The sequence below is a fragment of the Arachis ipaensis genome, chromosome B1, assembly GCF_059453495.1.
Source record: "Arachis ipaensis isolate K30076 ecotype BB chromosome B1, ASM5945349v1, whole genome shotgun sequence".
Lineage (NCBI taxonomy): Eukaryota > Viridiplantae > Streptophyta > Magnoliopsida > Fabales > Fabaceae > Arachis > Arachis ipaensis.
In genome coordinates, this window is record NC_142436.1 from 75,469,881 (window position 1) to 75,484,514 (window position 14,634).

At 33.1% G+C, this 14,634-nt stretch overlaps 1 protein-coding gene across 2 annotated transcripts; it reads right to left on the minus strand.

The window, feature by feature from the left end:
- Nucleotides 1-208: 208 nt before the first annotated feature.
- LOC107631606 (uncharacterized) lies at nucleotides 209-2,745 on the minus strand. 2 transcript variants are annotated; one of them, XM_088501473.1, is made up of 5 exons: nucleotides 2,333-2,745; nucleotides 1,578-1,674; nucleotides 755-816; nucleotides 603-664; nucleotides 209-532 (listed from the first exon to the last, which is right to left on the minus strand). In XM_088501473.1, exons 2-5 carry the CDS (start codon nucleotides 1,652-1,654, stop codon nucleotides 515-517), a joined length of 219 nt encoding a protein of 72 aa, XP_088357599.1. In that variant the 5' UTR covers nucleotides 1,655-1,674; nucleotides 2,333-2,745; the 3' UTR covers nucleotides 209-514. The 2 variants fall into 2 exon arrangements, with proteins under 2 accessions (XP_088357599.1, XP_088357598.1); XM_088501472.1 differs by having other exon boundaries at nucleotides 1,578-1,905; nucleotides 2,333-2,722.
- Nucleotides 2,746-14,634: the final 11,889 nt, after the last annotated feature.

Below are 14,634 nucleotides of genomic sequence, written 5' to 3' on the forward strand. Positions count from 1 at the left end.
TTGGTAATTACTTATCTCCTGTTTTATTTGGACTATTTGTGACCTCATTTATTTGGCCCCCGCTTCAGTCAAGTAACGAGAAAAGTTCCTTATTGGGGCAACTATACAGAGTATAATGTTCCTTATAATGATAGTGGTGATTTATAAATTATAAGTGTAATGTTCAAGCATTCGATTCCCCATTGGAGCAAGTCTAAAGACGGACAAATATACACAAGTTCCAATATTATTTTGATATCAATCTTCTACAATTTGAAAGACATAGCTGCCTAATATAATATCATAAACTACGTAGTATCATAATCCTGCTGTTCAGGTTCACCACGTAAACTAGAAGCAGGCAATTACATAAGGCTTCAGATCATGAGAGAGTTAAAAAAAAAAAAAAAGGGGGGGGGGGGGAGTCAATTACAAAAGAAATCTACATACACCCTAGCTTAGTCTCCATCAAAAATCCTTGGCAAAGAGAATCACCACCTTTATTTTCTTCAGCAATTTAGGAAGAATAACAAAATCAGCGGCTCTTGAATGACTGCAAAGAAAAAGAGAGTTAGATCATTATCAAAGTGCTAGTGCATAATATAATGTGATGGATTGCATACATCTTCCATATTTTTCGAGATGTCCTTGATCTGCCCCGTTAACTCCTGCCTTTTCTGAACAGCTGCAGAAAAAAAATATTGCATAAATGAAGCTGATTTGTTCACGAGGATGAATAATTATTATTATTTTATAATTACTTTGCTGGCATTACCTTGTTTCGAAATATTTTCAATTTGCTTTGATGTCCTTACCGCAAACCTCTGAAATGCAGGGCTGAAAACGAACCACAATCAAAGAATCACATGAGAACATATAGAAATGAGGCTAACAAGAACTACATACACAACAGAAGAATCATAAAGCAATAAAACAAACTTCAAAACCACAAATATAATCACTGGAAACATCACTTAAAATAGTTGGTTGTCTACAAAATTTGGTTTCCTTTTTTTTCCGTATTCTTTTCCAATTCAATTCATCCAAAGCAAAAGAGTTTTAATATAAAACAATCCTATAACAAAGATGCCTTTCTTTCTCTGCTCAAATCACATTAATATGGATTCAAACACAACAATAAGAAGCATAGCTTAAACAACCCCTATTACCTATCACCTATAAATCTATTTTCATTGGTATATAGATGGTTAAATGGTTTTAAATTGCATTCAGTGGTAGAAATTAGCACTGCAATTTTTAGACAAGGTGATAATTATAACACAAGGTTAGGTACCACCATAACCATACACATAACCTAAAATCATATGTAGTAAAATATCTCAAACTCCTTAAAAATTTCAGTGGAATAAACATGTTCCCCATGGAGACAACAAAAACTCGGAAATTTCAAATTTGAGGTTCAATCTTGCCTCAATGGAACGAGCCAATTAGGAACTAGATTTGTCCCACTGGCCAGAGAAAGAAGCTTACAACTTACAAGTTACAACCTCATAAATCAAAAACAAATTCCTTCAACAAAAAGATAAATACTAAAAATCATTTGTTTAAAAGAAAAAAGTGGTTTTACTTCTTCGTACCTGTTGGCAAGACCATTGACAACAACCTCATTCACAACGTATGAGATAACTCTGTGCATAAAATTCCCACCGGCCATTTTTGTCTCTAAGCTTCAAACTGCAATGGATTGAAACAAAATAATAGGCTCCAAAAATAAAGCAAAACCATTTGTAAGCACCACAAATTAAACTACTTCAGATTATCGATTATCCCTACAAAAATTAGGGTTTGAGAAGGGAAATAGGTATCTGAGAAGAGAAGACTTCTTTGGATCTCCTACGATATCCACATCAGAGTTGGACTCAACTATGTATGGAGCCCAATAGAATTCTATAGTAGATTGTATTGCTGTGTAAAAAAGAAAAAGAAAAAAGGGTAATAAAAGAATTCTATGTATGCAAAGAGGAATTAGTGCTCGTTATTTTGATAAAAAAAAAATTATTTTTTATTTTTTAGTGTCTTTGTTAATTTTTTAATAATAAAAATAAAAATATTAAAAAAATAAAAAATATTTTTTTTAAAAAATTGTAATTTATAATTTTTAAAATATTTTTTAAAATATTTTTTATATAATAAATAAAAAAAAAATTTACATAAAATATCTAAATATAAAATTATTTTTATTTTTATATAAAATTTTTTAAAAAAATAATTAAAAAAAAATTTTAAAAGTTGACCCAAACTAGTCTTTAGCCTCCCTCAAAGAATCAGATATCATTCAAACAGAAAAATAAAAAAAAATTAAGAAAAACAAACAAATCAAGATTATCAGTACCAGAGGAGGTAGTCGCCGGCAAAGAAGAGGATCATGTCACCGTCGTCCGCCGCAGAACTGAGAGAGGGAGAGACAAAGCACCTTCGAGAGGGAGAGAGACCTTGCAACTGAGGGAGAGAGCCCCAGGGACGCCGGTGCGAAGAGATCGACGAGCACCTCCCACAGCCATGCCAACCGCAGCTTTTGATCGACGATGCAATGGGAAACTACCCCGTCAGAGAAGATTCCTCGCCGCTGATTCTTTGTGCCGCTGCGGGCTTCCTGTGCAGAGAGAGAGAGAGCGCGCGCGGCACGGCGGCGCTGCTGGAGTGAGAGAGGGCAAGAGTCTGTGTGTTTGATTGGACTCCGAGGGCAGAGGAGGAGGTCTAGGGCAGAGGCTCAACTCCTCAAACGCAGTACCAAATTTTTTTAATATTGGTAAGAAAAGGTGTGTTAATTACTTAATTAGGCGTGTGTGTGTTTACATTAAAGTTTGTAAATAAAAGTTTATTGAAAATTAATTTTGTAAATTTAATTTTGATGAAAAGTAAATTTATGTTATTAATGAGTTATAACTTAAATAGTATAGTCTTTTCATTTTTATTTAGAGGTCTTAACATGAAAAATTAGAATACAAAAAAATAATATAAAAAATAAAAATATGAAAAAGAGTACTACAAATTTAGTATTATTTTGGATTATAATTTTTATTATGTATAACTCTATTATTACTTATAGTTAGTTTTTTATTTATTTTGTCTTTTTTAATAAAATCATAATTTATATTATACAAAATTTTGATAATAAACATAGTATATAAAAATTACAATTACAAATTTTACAAAGTCAAATAAAAAATAAAAAATTTTGTACAAAACAAAAATAGAGTACAATAAAAAAAACTCATACAAAATAAGAAACAACAAAAACTCCATAAAACTATCAACATATATCATACAATAAAAGATAAATAAATTTTATATAAATAAAACTAAATAAAAAAATAAAAAATTCATACAAAACATAAATATAATATTATAAGGATAGAAAAAAGAACTCATGAAGAATAAATAATAAAAATATCATAAAAATTAATAAAATACTTGAAAAATTTAACTATTAAAAAATTTAAAAAAAATTAACAATATTTGTCATATAAATAAAAAACATCCAATAAAAATAAAAAATTATATAAATAAAACTAAATAAAAATAAAAAACTTCTAAAAAATATATGTATAACAAACAGTATAGTAAATAATAAAAAAAAAAAAGAAGAAGACTCGTATGAATTAAGAAATAATAAGAACTCTAAAAATATAATATGCATGAAAAATCAAAATATTAAAAAAAATATAAAAAATATTTATCATCTATAATAATATATAACACCAATATATATCTATAACAATATATAATACCAATACATAAAGTTTAGTATCCAATTTTTTATTTTTATTTTAGTCCTACTATCATAATTTTAAATTATTTTGTAGTTATTTATTTTACCGATAGTTGCAAAAACTTCACACATAACCTATATTCAATTCTTTACTCACAATCTCCCCTTTCAATGTTTTTGCCCTTTTTCGATTCTCCTTACTTATCTCCTCAACGGTTCTCTATATGGAATAATTATTTATAAATTTTTATGACTTCTTAAACTATATAATGACTATGTCAAAATGATTGTTTTCAAAATCATATATAAAATAAGAAAAAATTAATTAAAAGCTAACAAATATTTAATCAGTGGTGATAAATAATTTTTTAAGAATTTTATTATATTCTAAGGTATCCATCTAAATTATTTTTTTAGTTTTATGTTAATCTTTGTTTGTATTGTGTTGCTTTGTTTTGAGTAAGTCTATAGATATTTTCATGGTCTGATAAGTAGTTTAGCCTCATTCTAATTCATCTATTAGAGTATTTTTTTTTTTTTTTTGTAATCATAAAGAATATATCTTTTCTATTTCATTCTTTTATAATTTCATCCTTTTTTACTGTTTTTCTTTTGATCGTTCGATACACTTAGCTGTATTTCTCTTGATGTCATCCTTTTTTTATCTTCAACACCTTTGATTGCATCGCCTCTATAATTGCAAATTTCATTTAATTGTGTTGCCATTATTGAATTCCTGTATAACTTCCACCTATAGTTTTTTTGTCTTTAATTTACTTACACAATCAATATTTTCAATCATTCTTTTATCTTTTAATTTGTTCCCAACCTTTCGTATACAAATTAAAGATAGTGCTATGTCTTTTTCTCTTGTCAATTTAATTTAAGAAAGAAACTAGTTTCTTTTTATCTTATATGTATTTTTTATTGTTTTAAACATATTTATATCTATTAATGATGAATTGAAGAAATCTCATAAATATTTTTTTAATTTATTTGTTTAACTATTTCGTAAGGAATAATATTATTTTTATTTAAATTATTAATTATGTAGAGTATTGTATTTAAAATTTGAGTACATGAAGATTTATTTTTAAATTAAACTAAAATAAATAAATTATATTACAAAAAAAATATTTATTTTGTCTTCTATAATATAATTTCCTATAACAATATATAATGTCAATATATAGAGTTTAGTGTCCAATTTTTTATTCTTATTTTAACCCTACTAACATAATTTTTAAAATTATTTTACAATTATTTATTTCACTAACAGTTACAAAAATTTCACACATAACCTCTGTTCAATTCTTTACTCACAATCTCCCTTTTTGATGTTTTCACACTTTTTCTGATTCTCCTTACTTATCTTCTGAACGCTTCTCCATATGGAATAATTATTTATAAATTTTATAACGTCTTAAACTAGATAACGACTATGGCAAAAGATTGATTTTCGGAACCATATATAAAATAAGAAAAAAAATAATTAGAAGCCAAAAAGTGTTTAATTAATGGTGAAAAATAATTTTTTATGGATCTTATTATACGATTTTTTGAACTTTAATTTCCAAAATACGATTTTTTTTTTTGCCGTTAGGGCAAGTTTGCAGCACCCCCGACGAACTCTATAATTTATGTAGAGTTCGTTGTACTCTCGGTGAACTTCATATAGCACACCCCCGGGCAAACTTCAGGTGGAGTTTCCAAAATAAAAGCATCTCTGCTGGAGAACGGAGCTCAAAAACACAATTTCATTCTCCATTTTCATTTTCATTCTTGGCTTTTTTTTCTATAATGTCAATGAATCCATTGTTATCTATTCATTATGATGGTAAAATAGTGTATGATGAAGAAGGTTCTATTGTTTTTAGGTCTAGGCAACCGATAATTACGTATATGACACCGAAAGTCAACAGTCTAACAGCAATGAAGAATCTGATATTGCATTCTGTCGGGTAGCAACGGATGAAAAGAGTGAGAAAATTTACTATAGATATCCAATCGAAGTAGACGACAATTTGTTTTATAAAAGGTATGTCACAGTTGGCTTAGTTCTGTTATTAGACCACGGTTTTGAAAAATATTTCTATTATTTTGAATTAGGTATCGGTTACGTGACGATGAGGGCGTACGTCTTATAAGGTCATGGCACAATCGATAGACAAATGTTCATTTGCTGGAATTATTCTTGTTCCTCGTTGAGTTGGGTGGACGAGGATCATATACGGATACTGTCGATAATAGTCCGTTAAGTGGAGCTGTTAGACGGAATATTAGAAGGATGATGGTCGATCTAAATATACCACCTGAAAGTTGTCAAGAGAGGTCTAACATTGAAGTTGGTAATGCTAACATGATGGAAGATAATGTTAAAAGTCATGAGGGTTCTGCTATCAGGGATCCGATGATGGATTAGTATAATGTTAACCCCGATGACGGAGACGATGCTGATGATGAACCAATAGAAATTCCTGATGATGGTGACGAGGAAGAAGAGATGAACTACTATAGTGACACACAAATCGCTCTGACATAGCATGTCATTTCCCGACCATATGACCGGCCGGATCACTTCTCCAGGTTGAATCTCGATGCAATGACTTCAGATTGGTCGTTTACCTAGGGAGGCCCCAAAAAAGATCCAAGCAATGAGTTCGAGGTTGGATAACAGTTTCAGAATAAGGAAGAAGTCATGTTAGCAGTTAAGAGATACAGGATCAAGAGGGTTGTAGAGTATAAAATAATAGAGAGTGATCAGTTGAGGTATAATGCATAGTGTATCCAATTCGGGCCCAGTTGTTCTTAGAGCATACTCGTATCATATCGCCAAAAACAAGAAAAATGGGAGGTTAGAAGATACACTGATCCTCATACTTGCATACAAACATCGATGGGACAAGACCATCGTAGGTTGAATTCAAAGGTGATTGCTCAACACATTTTCACAATGGTCAAAGCAGATCCAACAATCAGCATCAGGGTTCTGCAAAGAGGGGTGGAGAATCACTTCGGTTACAAGGTGCCCTACAGAAAGGTTTGGTTTGCAAAGCAGAGAGTCATTGCTAGAATATATGGCAATTGGGATGAGTCATACAACGAGATTCCTCATTGGTTATTTGCTATGCAGATATACTTACCCGGTAAGATTCATTTCATTGTGCTTAGCTTTGTATAAAGTCACCATCTATATGTGCCAACTGTTGATGGGTCTTTAGGTACTTGGGTGCAACTTGTGACACAGCCTTGGCTTGGTTCAGCCGACACCGTCATGTTTCATCGAGTTTTCTGGACGTTTTCACCATGTGTTGAGGCTTTCTAGTATTACAAGCCACTTATTTCCATCAATGGCACCCACTTATATGGCAAATACGGTGGGACGTTATTGATGACATTGCTCAAGATGGCAATGTAAATATTTTGCCTATTGCATTTGCCGTTGTTGAGGGTGAGACGAAGGAGGCTTGGTCATTCTTTCTTTCGTATCTGCAACAGCATGTGACACCACAATCCGGCGTCTTAGTGATTTCAGACAGACACAAATCAATTGATGGTACGTTGAATGCCAAGGAAAGTTTATGAAAATCACCTCATGCCTTCCAAGTATTTTGTACAAGACACATTACTGCCAACTTCATGACTCACTTCAAAAATAAAGACTTGAAGAAGGTTCTGGTTAACACAGCGTAGGCCATCTAAGGGGCGAAAACGTAGAAATCACAAACTGGCTTGAAAAAATGTCTTGGTCGCATTGAGCGCAATATGTGGATGAGTGTTCTCATAATTTTCCAATCACGGCTCTTGTTAAGTCAAGTTATTTCTATTTGAGTGAACTTTTTGCTAGGAAGGGTTCAAAGGCCCTTGCCTAACTTCAAGTCGGTGTTGAATTTGTAACAACCGCCCCTCATCACTTCTAGAAAATTCAATTTGAAATTTAAAAATCAATTAAGAGATAAGTTTAGAATTTTAAATTACGAATAGGAATCTAACAACCGCGCTTCTTTTGAATTTAAAATATTCCAATCACACCTACCATCAAAAGTATATAAACAGGAGTATACTATAACACTCTGAATTTTTAAAAATTAAATAATTAATTATTTGTAAGTTATTATATTTTATTGAGATTTTATATTTTAAAAAAATTATTTTTGTTAACAAAAATAATTAAATAAAATTTTATCATTATTAAAGTTTAATTTAATTATAATTTATTTTATTAGTTTAAATTATTTATTAAAATTATTTTAATAAACAAAATTTAAATTTGATTATTATTATTATTATTATTATTATTATTATTATTATATTAATACTTGTTCCATTTAACTAACCGAAATCATTAAAGGGAACAAGAAAATGGATTTGAGAACGTGGCTTTTATGTATAAATGCATATATACAACTATGACAACTCATTAGTATGATTCATTAAGTGTATATAATCATATAATCATCCTTCATTAAAGCCAAACGTGGCTTATGCCACACACAAAAAGGTGACTACACCTAACTACCTTTCCTTTGCCCAAATCATCATCAAATCTATTAAACATATTCATCATGCAATAACCGAACTTGCATGTTATCCAAACAAGAGAGAGTGGCCGAATTTCATGGTGAAAACCGTGAGTTCCTTCTATTTTCCTTTTTTCGATTTTATTTTGATTCGTAACTCCAATAAAAAATCTAATTCGATAAAAATGTTTATATTCTTCTTTTCTACACGTTGGCGTTAGTTTGATCCGGTAGAAGTTGATGGTGACGTAGCTGCTCTTTTCTTCGAGTTCGGCTAATTAGAGTTTTAGGAGACACAGATAATTTTTTACGTTTTTTTTTTTGGCAGCTCGGTCAAAAGACTACTTCAGAGCTTTGGGTATTTTGATTTTATACGGAAATAAGGTTTGATAACTTTAAAATAATTAAATTTGAATTTGATAAGTGAATGTTGATTTGGTTAATTATTGTTTGAGTTTGAATGAATTTGTGTTGAATTATTGTTGTTGCTTGTGATTTGTTTATTTGGATATGAGGAACAGCTCAGCTGTGGTTATTTTAATAGTTTTTGGACTGTTGTGATGTGGTATTTTGAGGAAATTGAAGAGGTTTGGTGGTTAAAAGATTAAATTAAAACGTGAGAAAAATCGGTAATCGAAAGACTCGAAAACAGATTAAAATACAAGTAATATTTTGAAAGGGAAGGACTAAGGGTTTCGGTTTTGGTATTAGAGGAAGATTAATATTTAAACTTTATTTTTGAAGGGTAACGTTGGATTTATATATAAAAAATTGAGGTATAATTTATAACTATATAAGTTTTCGGGTATTTTGAGTAATAAATAAAGTAAGGGGGTAAAAATGGGTATTTTATAAAAATTCAGAGTTATTTTTATAAATATGAAAATAAGTGAGGGTTCGAATATAATTTTATAAAATATTAAAGTTAAAAATAGAATATTAAAAAGTTGGTGATTCAGAAAGTAATTAATAAAGTTTAAAAATAAGGTTTTACAAACTTAGTTTTAAGAAAATATATATAATATTTATTTACCATTTAAATTATTCTATTTATATTATTATTAATATTATATTACGAATATTAATTAGTAGAGATATTATTAATATTATTATAAGTTAGAGAAGAGTAAACAGACTGATTTTAAAAGTTTTAGAAAACATAGACTTAATTAAAGTACTATATAATTCTTTTTGATAAGACACTTAAGGAAAGACGAGGGAATAATGCGAAGATAAATTATATTATGGAATGATAAGGAGAGAAAAGAAAAGAAAAAAATATTAAAGAACCTCTGCCACAGGAGAGCAGAGAGCAAATATTAAAAGAATTTAAAAGAATCCCTGCCAAAGGAGGGCAGAGCACAGATAAGAAAGAAAGAAAGAACGAAAAGAAAATGAGATAAGTAGAGATATGGTGGTGAGTCCACCGAGATTTTCTTTCTAGAGATACATCGGCCACTCCAGGGGATGATCGCACCTGTAAGACAGAGGTTGTTTACAGAGGTTATCAATACATACATTGGCTAGAAAGAGCCTCACCTGTAAGACCGAAGTTACTTATAGAGGTTATGTTTGTATAAATCGGCTTAAGAGAGTCGCACCTGTAAGACAGAGGTTGCTTATAGAGGTTATGACACTGGAAGCCAAACTCAGACAATGGTTGCTGAGTTAACTGAAAATATAATTCAATAAATAATAGAGAATAAAAGAATTAAAAGAATAAAAGAAACTAAAGAACCTTTGCCGCATGAGAGCAAAGAATATAAGAGAAATGAATGTATTAATTAAAGGAATCTCTACCACAGGAGAGCAGAGGGTAAAGATAAAGAAAAAGCTTTAAAAGACTGTCTGCCACAGGAGAACAGATGTGACTTTGTTTGGGCCTTAGTGCCTGACGATCGGTTTTTCTATCGGTAAAGAAATGTAAAAATATAATCGCGTTGCAAGTATAGCTTCTAAACCAACAGAAAATCCTTTCGTATAAACATTTTGGTTGTCACAAGTAACAAACCCCTTTAAAATTGATAACCGAAGTATTTAAACCTCGGGTCGTCTTCTCAAGGAACTGCAGGGAGGTATGTTCTTATTATTGGTTATGAGTTTTGTAAATTGGGGGTTTTGAAAGTAAGGAACAAGTAATTTAAATGACAAATAAAATAAATAAATAACTGTAAAATAAACTCTTGGCAAGGTATGAAAATTTGGAAGTCCTATCCTAGTTACTTCCTATGAGAATTGAAGTTAATCCCACTTAGTTAACCTTTACGAAAGCTAGGGAAAGTCAAGTGAACTAATTAGTTAGATTCCCAAGTCCTAGCCAACTCCTAAGGAAAGACTAGAGTTAGTGGAATTCCAGTCAATTAGCCGACATAACAATCAATCACGATAAGTTGATAACTCAAGAGCCTCCAGTTAATCAAATAAAGCCAAGAATATAAAAAGTTAAATAAGAATCATAAATCTGAAATACCTCAATTGCATTAATAAGAGAAAATCAATCTAAACATAGAGAGTTCATAAGCCAATTTGGCAACATAAGTAATTAAATGAGAGAATTAAAGTATCTGAAAGTAAAAGAGAAATATAAAGTAAAAGAAATATTGAACCTGAGAAAGAGTTGAAATTCTAAATCCCTTAAGAGGAATTCTAATCCTAAAACCTAAGAGAGAGGAGAGAACCACCTCTCTCTCTAAAAACTACATCTAAAGTATGAAAAGTAATTAATTGAAGGCCTCCTCATGAATGGATGCTTTCCCCCACTTTATAACCTCTAATATGTGCTTTCTGGACTTGGATCTGGGCCAAAAAGGGTTTCAGAAATCGCTGGGAGCGTTTTCTGCAGTTTCTGGTGCGTGGCGTCTGTCATGCGTCCGCGTGGGTCACGCGGTCGCGTCATTTGGGAGTTTTCCTTGTCACGTGTTCGCTTCGGTCATGCATACGCGTCATCTGTGTTCTGCTCAAGGCACGCGTCCGCGTCAGTCACGCGTTCGCGTCGCTGCCTTTTCGCGCTGGGCATGCGGCTGCATCGTCCATGCGTTTGTGTCGCTGCCAGTTTCTTCAAAAACTTCATATTGTGCTTTCCTTCTATTTTTGTATGTTTTCTTTCCATCCTTTAAATCATTCCTGCCTTAGGAGATCTGAAAATACTCAACACACAAATCACGGCATCGAATGGTAATAAAGGGTAATTAAAATAATTATTTTTAAAGCATAGGAAACATGTTTGTCACATATATCACATAATAAGGAAGGGAAAGTAAAACCATGCAAATTACATGAATAAGTGGGTGAAGGATTGAATAAATCACTTAAATTGAGCACAAAATATATCATAAAATATGGGTTTATCAACCTCCCCACACTTAAACAATAGCATGTCCTCATGCTAAATCCAAGATAAAAAGTAAGGTAAGGTTAAAGTGGTGGAATCTCATGCAATGCAATCTATTCTAAATGCAACTACCTAAATGAATCATGCAATTCTAATTGTTATTCACTTGTATATAAAGCTTGTATGTAGTTAAATTAATTCATATCCTCAAGGAATCATATATGCATAGCCAAACCTTAGATAATGTTAAAGCACTTTTACAATTGAGATGGTAAAAATATTTTACAAACTTGCAAGACAATTAACAATTTAAGCAGAGATATATGGTGATGAGCTATTGAACCCTCACTAGATTTTGTGTTTACTCTCTAGTCACTCAGTGTTTATTGGGTTAATCACTCTATTCTTTTTCTATCCCTACTTTCTATTAACTTTGTTCTTCATCTAACCAATCAACAATTATAGAATACAGACATACAAAAATCATGAGATTTTATTCAAGGTTGTAATGGGGCCAAGGTAAAGGTTAGGGTATATGTATAAAGCTAAGTGAGCTAATAAATGAATCCTTGATTAGTCTAAGATCTCACCTAACATACATACTTTATAAATCAAAGTTTCTTAACCTAATTGCCCAAATTTTCCATATTTGTATTGCAAACTCATGTATTAAATTTAATTTTGTCCCATGTGCATTGATTCTTTTTATTTTGTATTTGGAGAATTTTTGTATCCCCTTATTTAAATACTGAAAAAATTATTTTTTTCATCAATGCACATGGTAATTCAATTGTCTTGATTTCACATGAGCATGCTTCCCAAATTTGTTTTTGAAATATCTTATTCTTTTTTTTTAAATTCTTACCTTGTTTCTATCATCCCATGTTCCCATAAAATTTTCCACACTTAAATAATATACAATATCTATCTTAAGCTAACCAAGGATTCAACTTGAGATTTTTATTTTATTTTTCTGCTTAAGGCTAGTAATGTGGTTATAGAACAGAAGGGAATTTAAAAAGCTCAAGGAGGCTAACAAGAGTGATGTAAAAGGTAGGCTGATTTGAGATAAGTGAGGAAAAATTCAAATGATGGCCTCAATCATCTCTTGGCATGTATCTATATTCTATATTGGACATATAGATTAAAACAAAGTAAAGAACATCAAAATGAAAAAGAAGGGCAAAACACACAGGAATGAAATTTATGGTTTGAATGTAACCATATAATTAAGCTCAAAACTCACAGGCTGTGTGTTCTCCAGCTCAAAAACCATATATCAGTTATACATGTCATGCAAGTAAAAATTAAGAGTTCCCATTATTCTCAATGTAAATCTTAGGGTGGCCCTTAAAATCTTAGTGTTATTCCTTGATGAAATGTTGTTAACGAACTAACATGTAATGCTATATATACAAGGTGTGTGGATTGTTTTAATTTACTAAAGTCTCTAGTTTACTTCCTTTTTATTTTTAATTTAAACCAAACTATCATATGCTAAAAGGGTAAACTATACTAATGAATCCACATATTCTATAACAATAAGTTTAGAATTTCAAACTAAACTAAATGTCCAAAATATGAACTAAAGTGCAAAATGCGAAAATAAGGTAAAAATACATGAAAGGAACAATGTATAAGTACTGAAAAATAAAAATAAAAATACAGAAAAATAAACAAAATAAGATAAAAGAGTCTGTAGTGGTTCACCAAAAAGATATGTCCGGGATGGCGACCTCCCCACACTTAAAATAAAGCATCGTCCTCGATGCTCACTCAAGCTAGGTGTGAAGGAGTGTCATCACCGGAAGGATGGGCTACTGGAGTCTCTGTGGTGGCCTGAAGCTCTGCAGACTGGATGAGGGTCGGAGGATCTGTCTGTTGCAGTGGAGGCTCTGACTGTATAGGAATCTCTGGGTCTGCGGCCTGAATCTGGTGAGGCTCCTCCTGCTGTGGCGCAGCCTGCTCCGGTCCTGCCTGCTCAGCCTCTCTCTGTGCATATGTCTCCTCCTCATGCTCGTTCGCCTCCTCCTCAAATGGCTCTGATGCTATGTCAGGCTCGGAGGGGATGTCGCCGCCAGATCGGATCATCAACTTGAGGTGCTCATAGCGTCGCTTGTTGCGACGCTCAGATCGCTCATATCGCCGCCGGTTGCGGCGCTCCATCTGGTCCAGCTGCTGAAATAGGCGGTGCACGAGGTGGTAAACAGGTTCTGAGGCAGGTGGAGGTGCAGTGGTGGTAGAAAGGGAAGGTTGGGAGTGGTGGAGGGAGAAAAGAAAGAAGAGAAGGGGAGATGGGGTGGTTTTTGGCGATGGGGTGTGGTGGTAGGGGTGGTGCGGTGGTCGGCGGTGGTGGCTGGAAGTGTTGGTGGTTGGGTGGTGGAGGAGGGAGGGTTGCAGAGAAGAGAGGAAGAAGAGGGGGGGTATGGGGGGCGCGACGAGTAGGGTTTCGCGTGATAGGGGGTTAGTGATTTTGAATCCACGCGAACGCATGGAGCACGCGATCGCGTGACTAGGTGAAATGGAGTTGACGCGGTCGCGTGATTGACGCGATCGCGTGGAATGGGTGAAAGATGGATGACGCGGACGCGTGAGGCATGCGACCGCGTCGCTGAAATTTGTGCTAGACGCACACTTCCAGCGTCGTTTCAGCGCAACTCTCTGTCTTCATTTAAGGGGCCATAATATCCACGCGACGCGGACGCGTCGCTCACGCTTTCGTGTACAATGTGTGTTTTGAAAGTGACGCGTTCGCGTTAGGGACGCGGACGCGTGGGCCATTTTGTGCTAAACGCACACTAGCCGCACGATTCCAGCCCAGATTTTTGGGCGTTGGATGCTTACACAGATTTCCAGATCACGCGTTTGCATGAGTGACGCGGACGCATTGGAGGTGTTTTTCGTGACTGACGTGAACGCGTTAGCGATGCGGTCGCGTGGAACAATTTGTGCCAAAGGCACGCCTCCAGCCACGCTTTCGCGTGACTTTCTGTTCACTTTTCCTTTTCTTCCTAATGCACTTGTGACGCGGATGCGTCAGCAACGCTTACACGTCGCGTGCATTTTTTTTT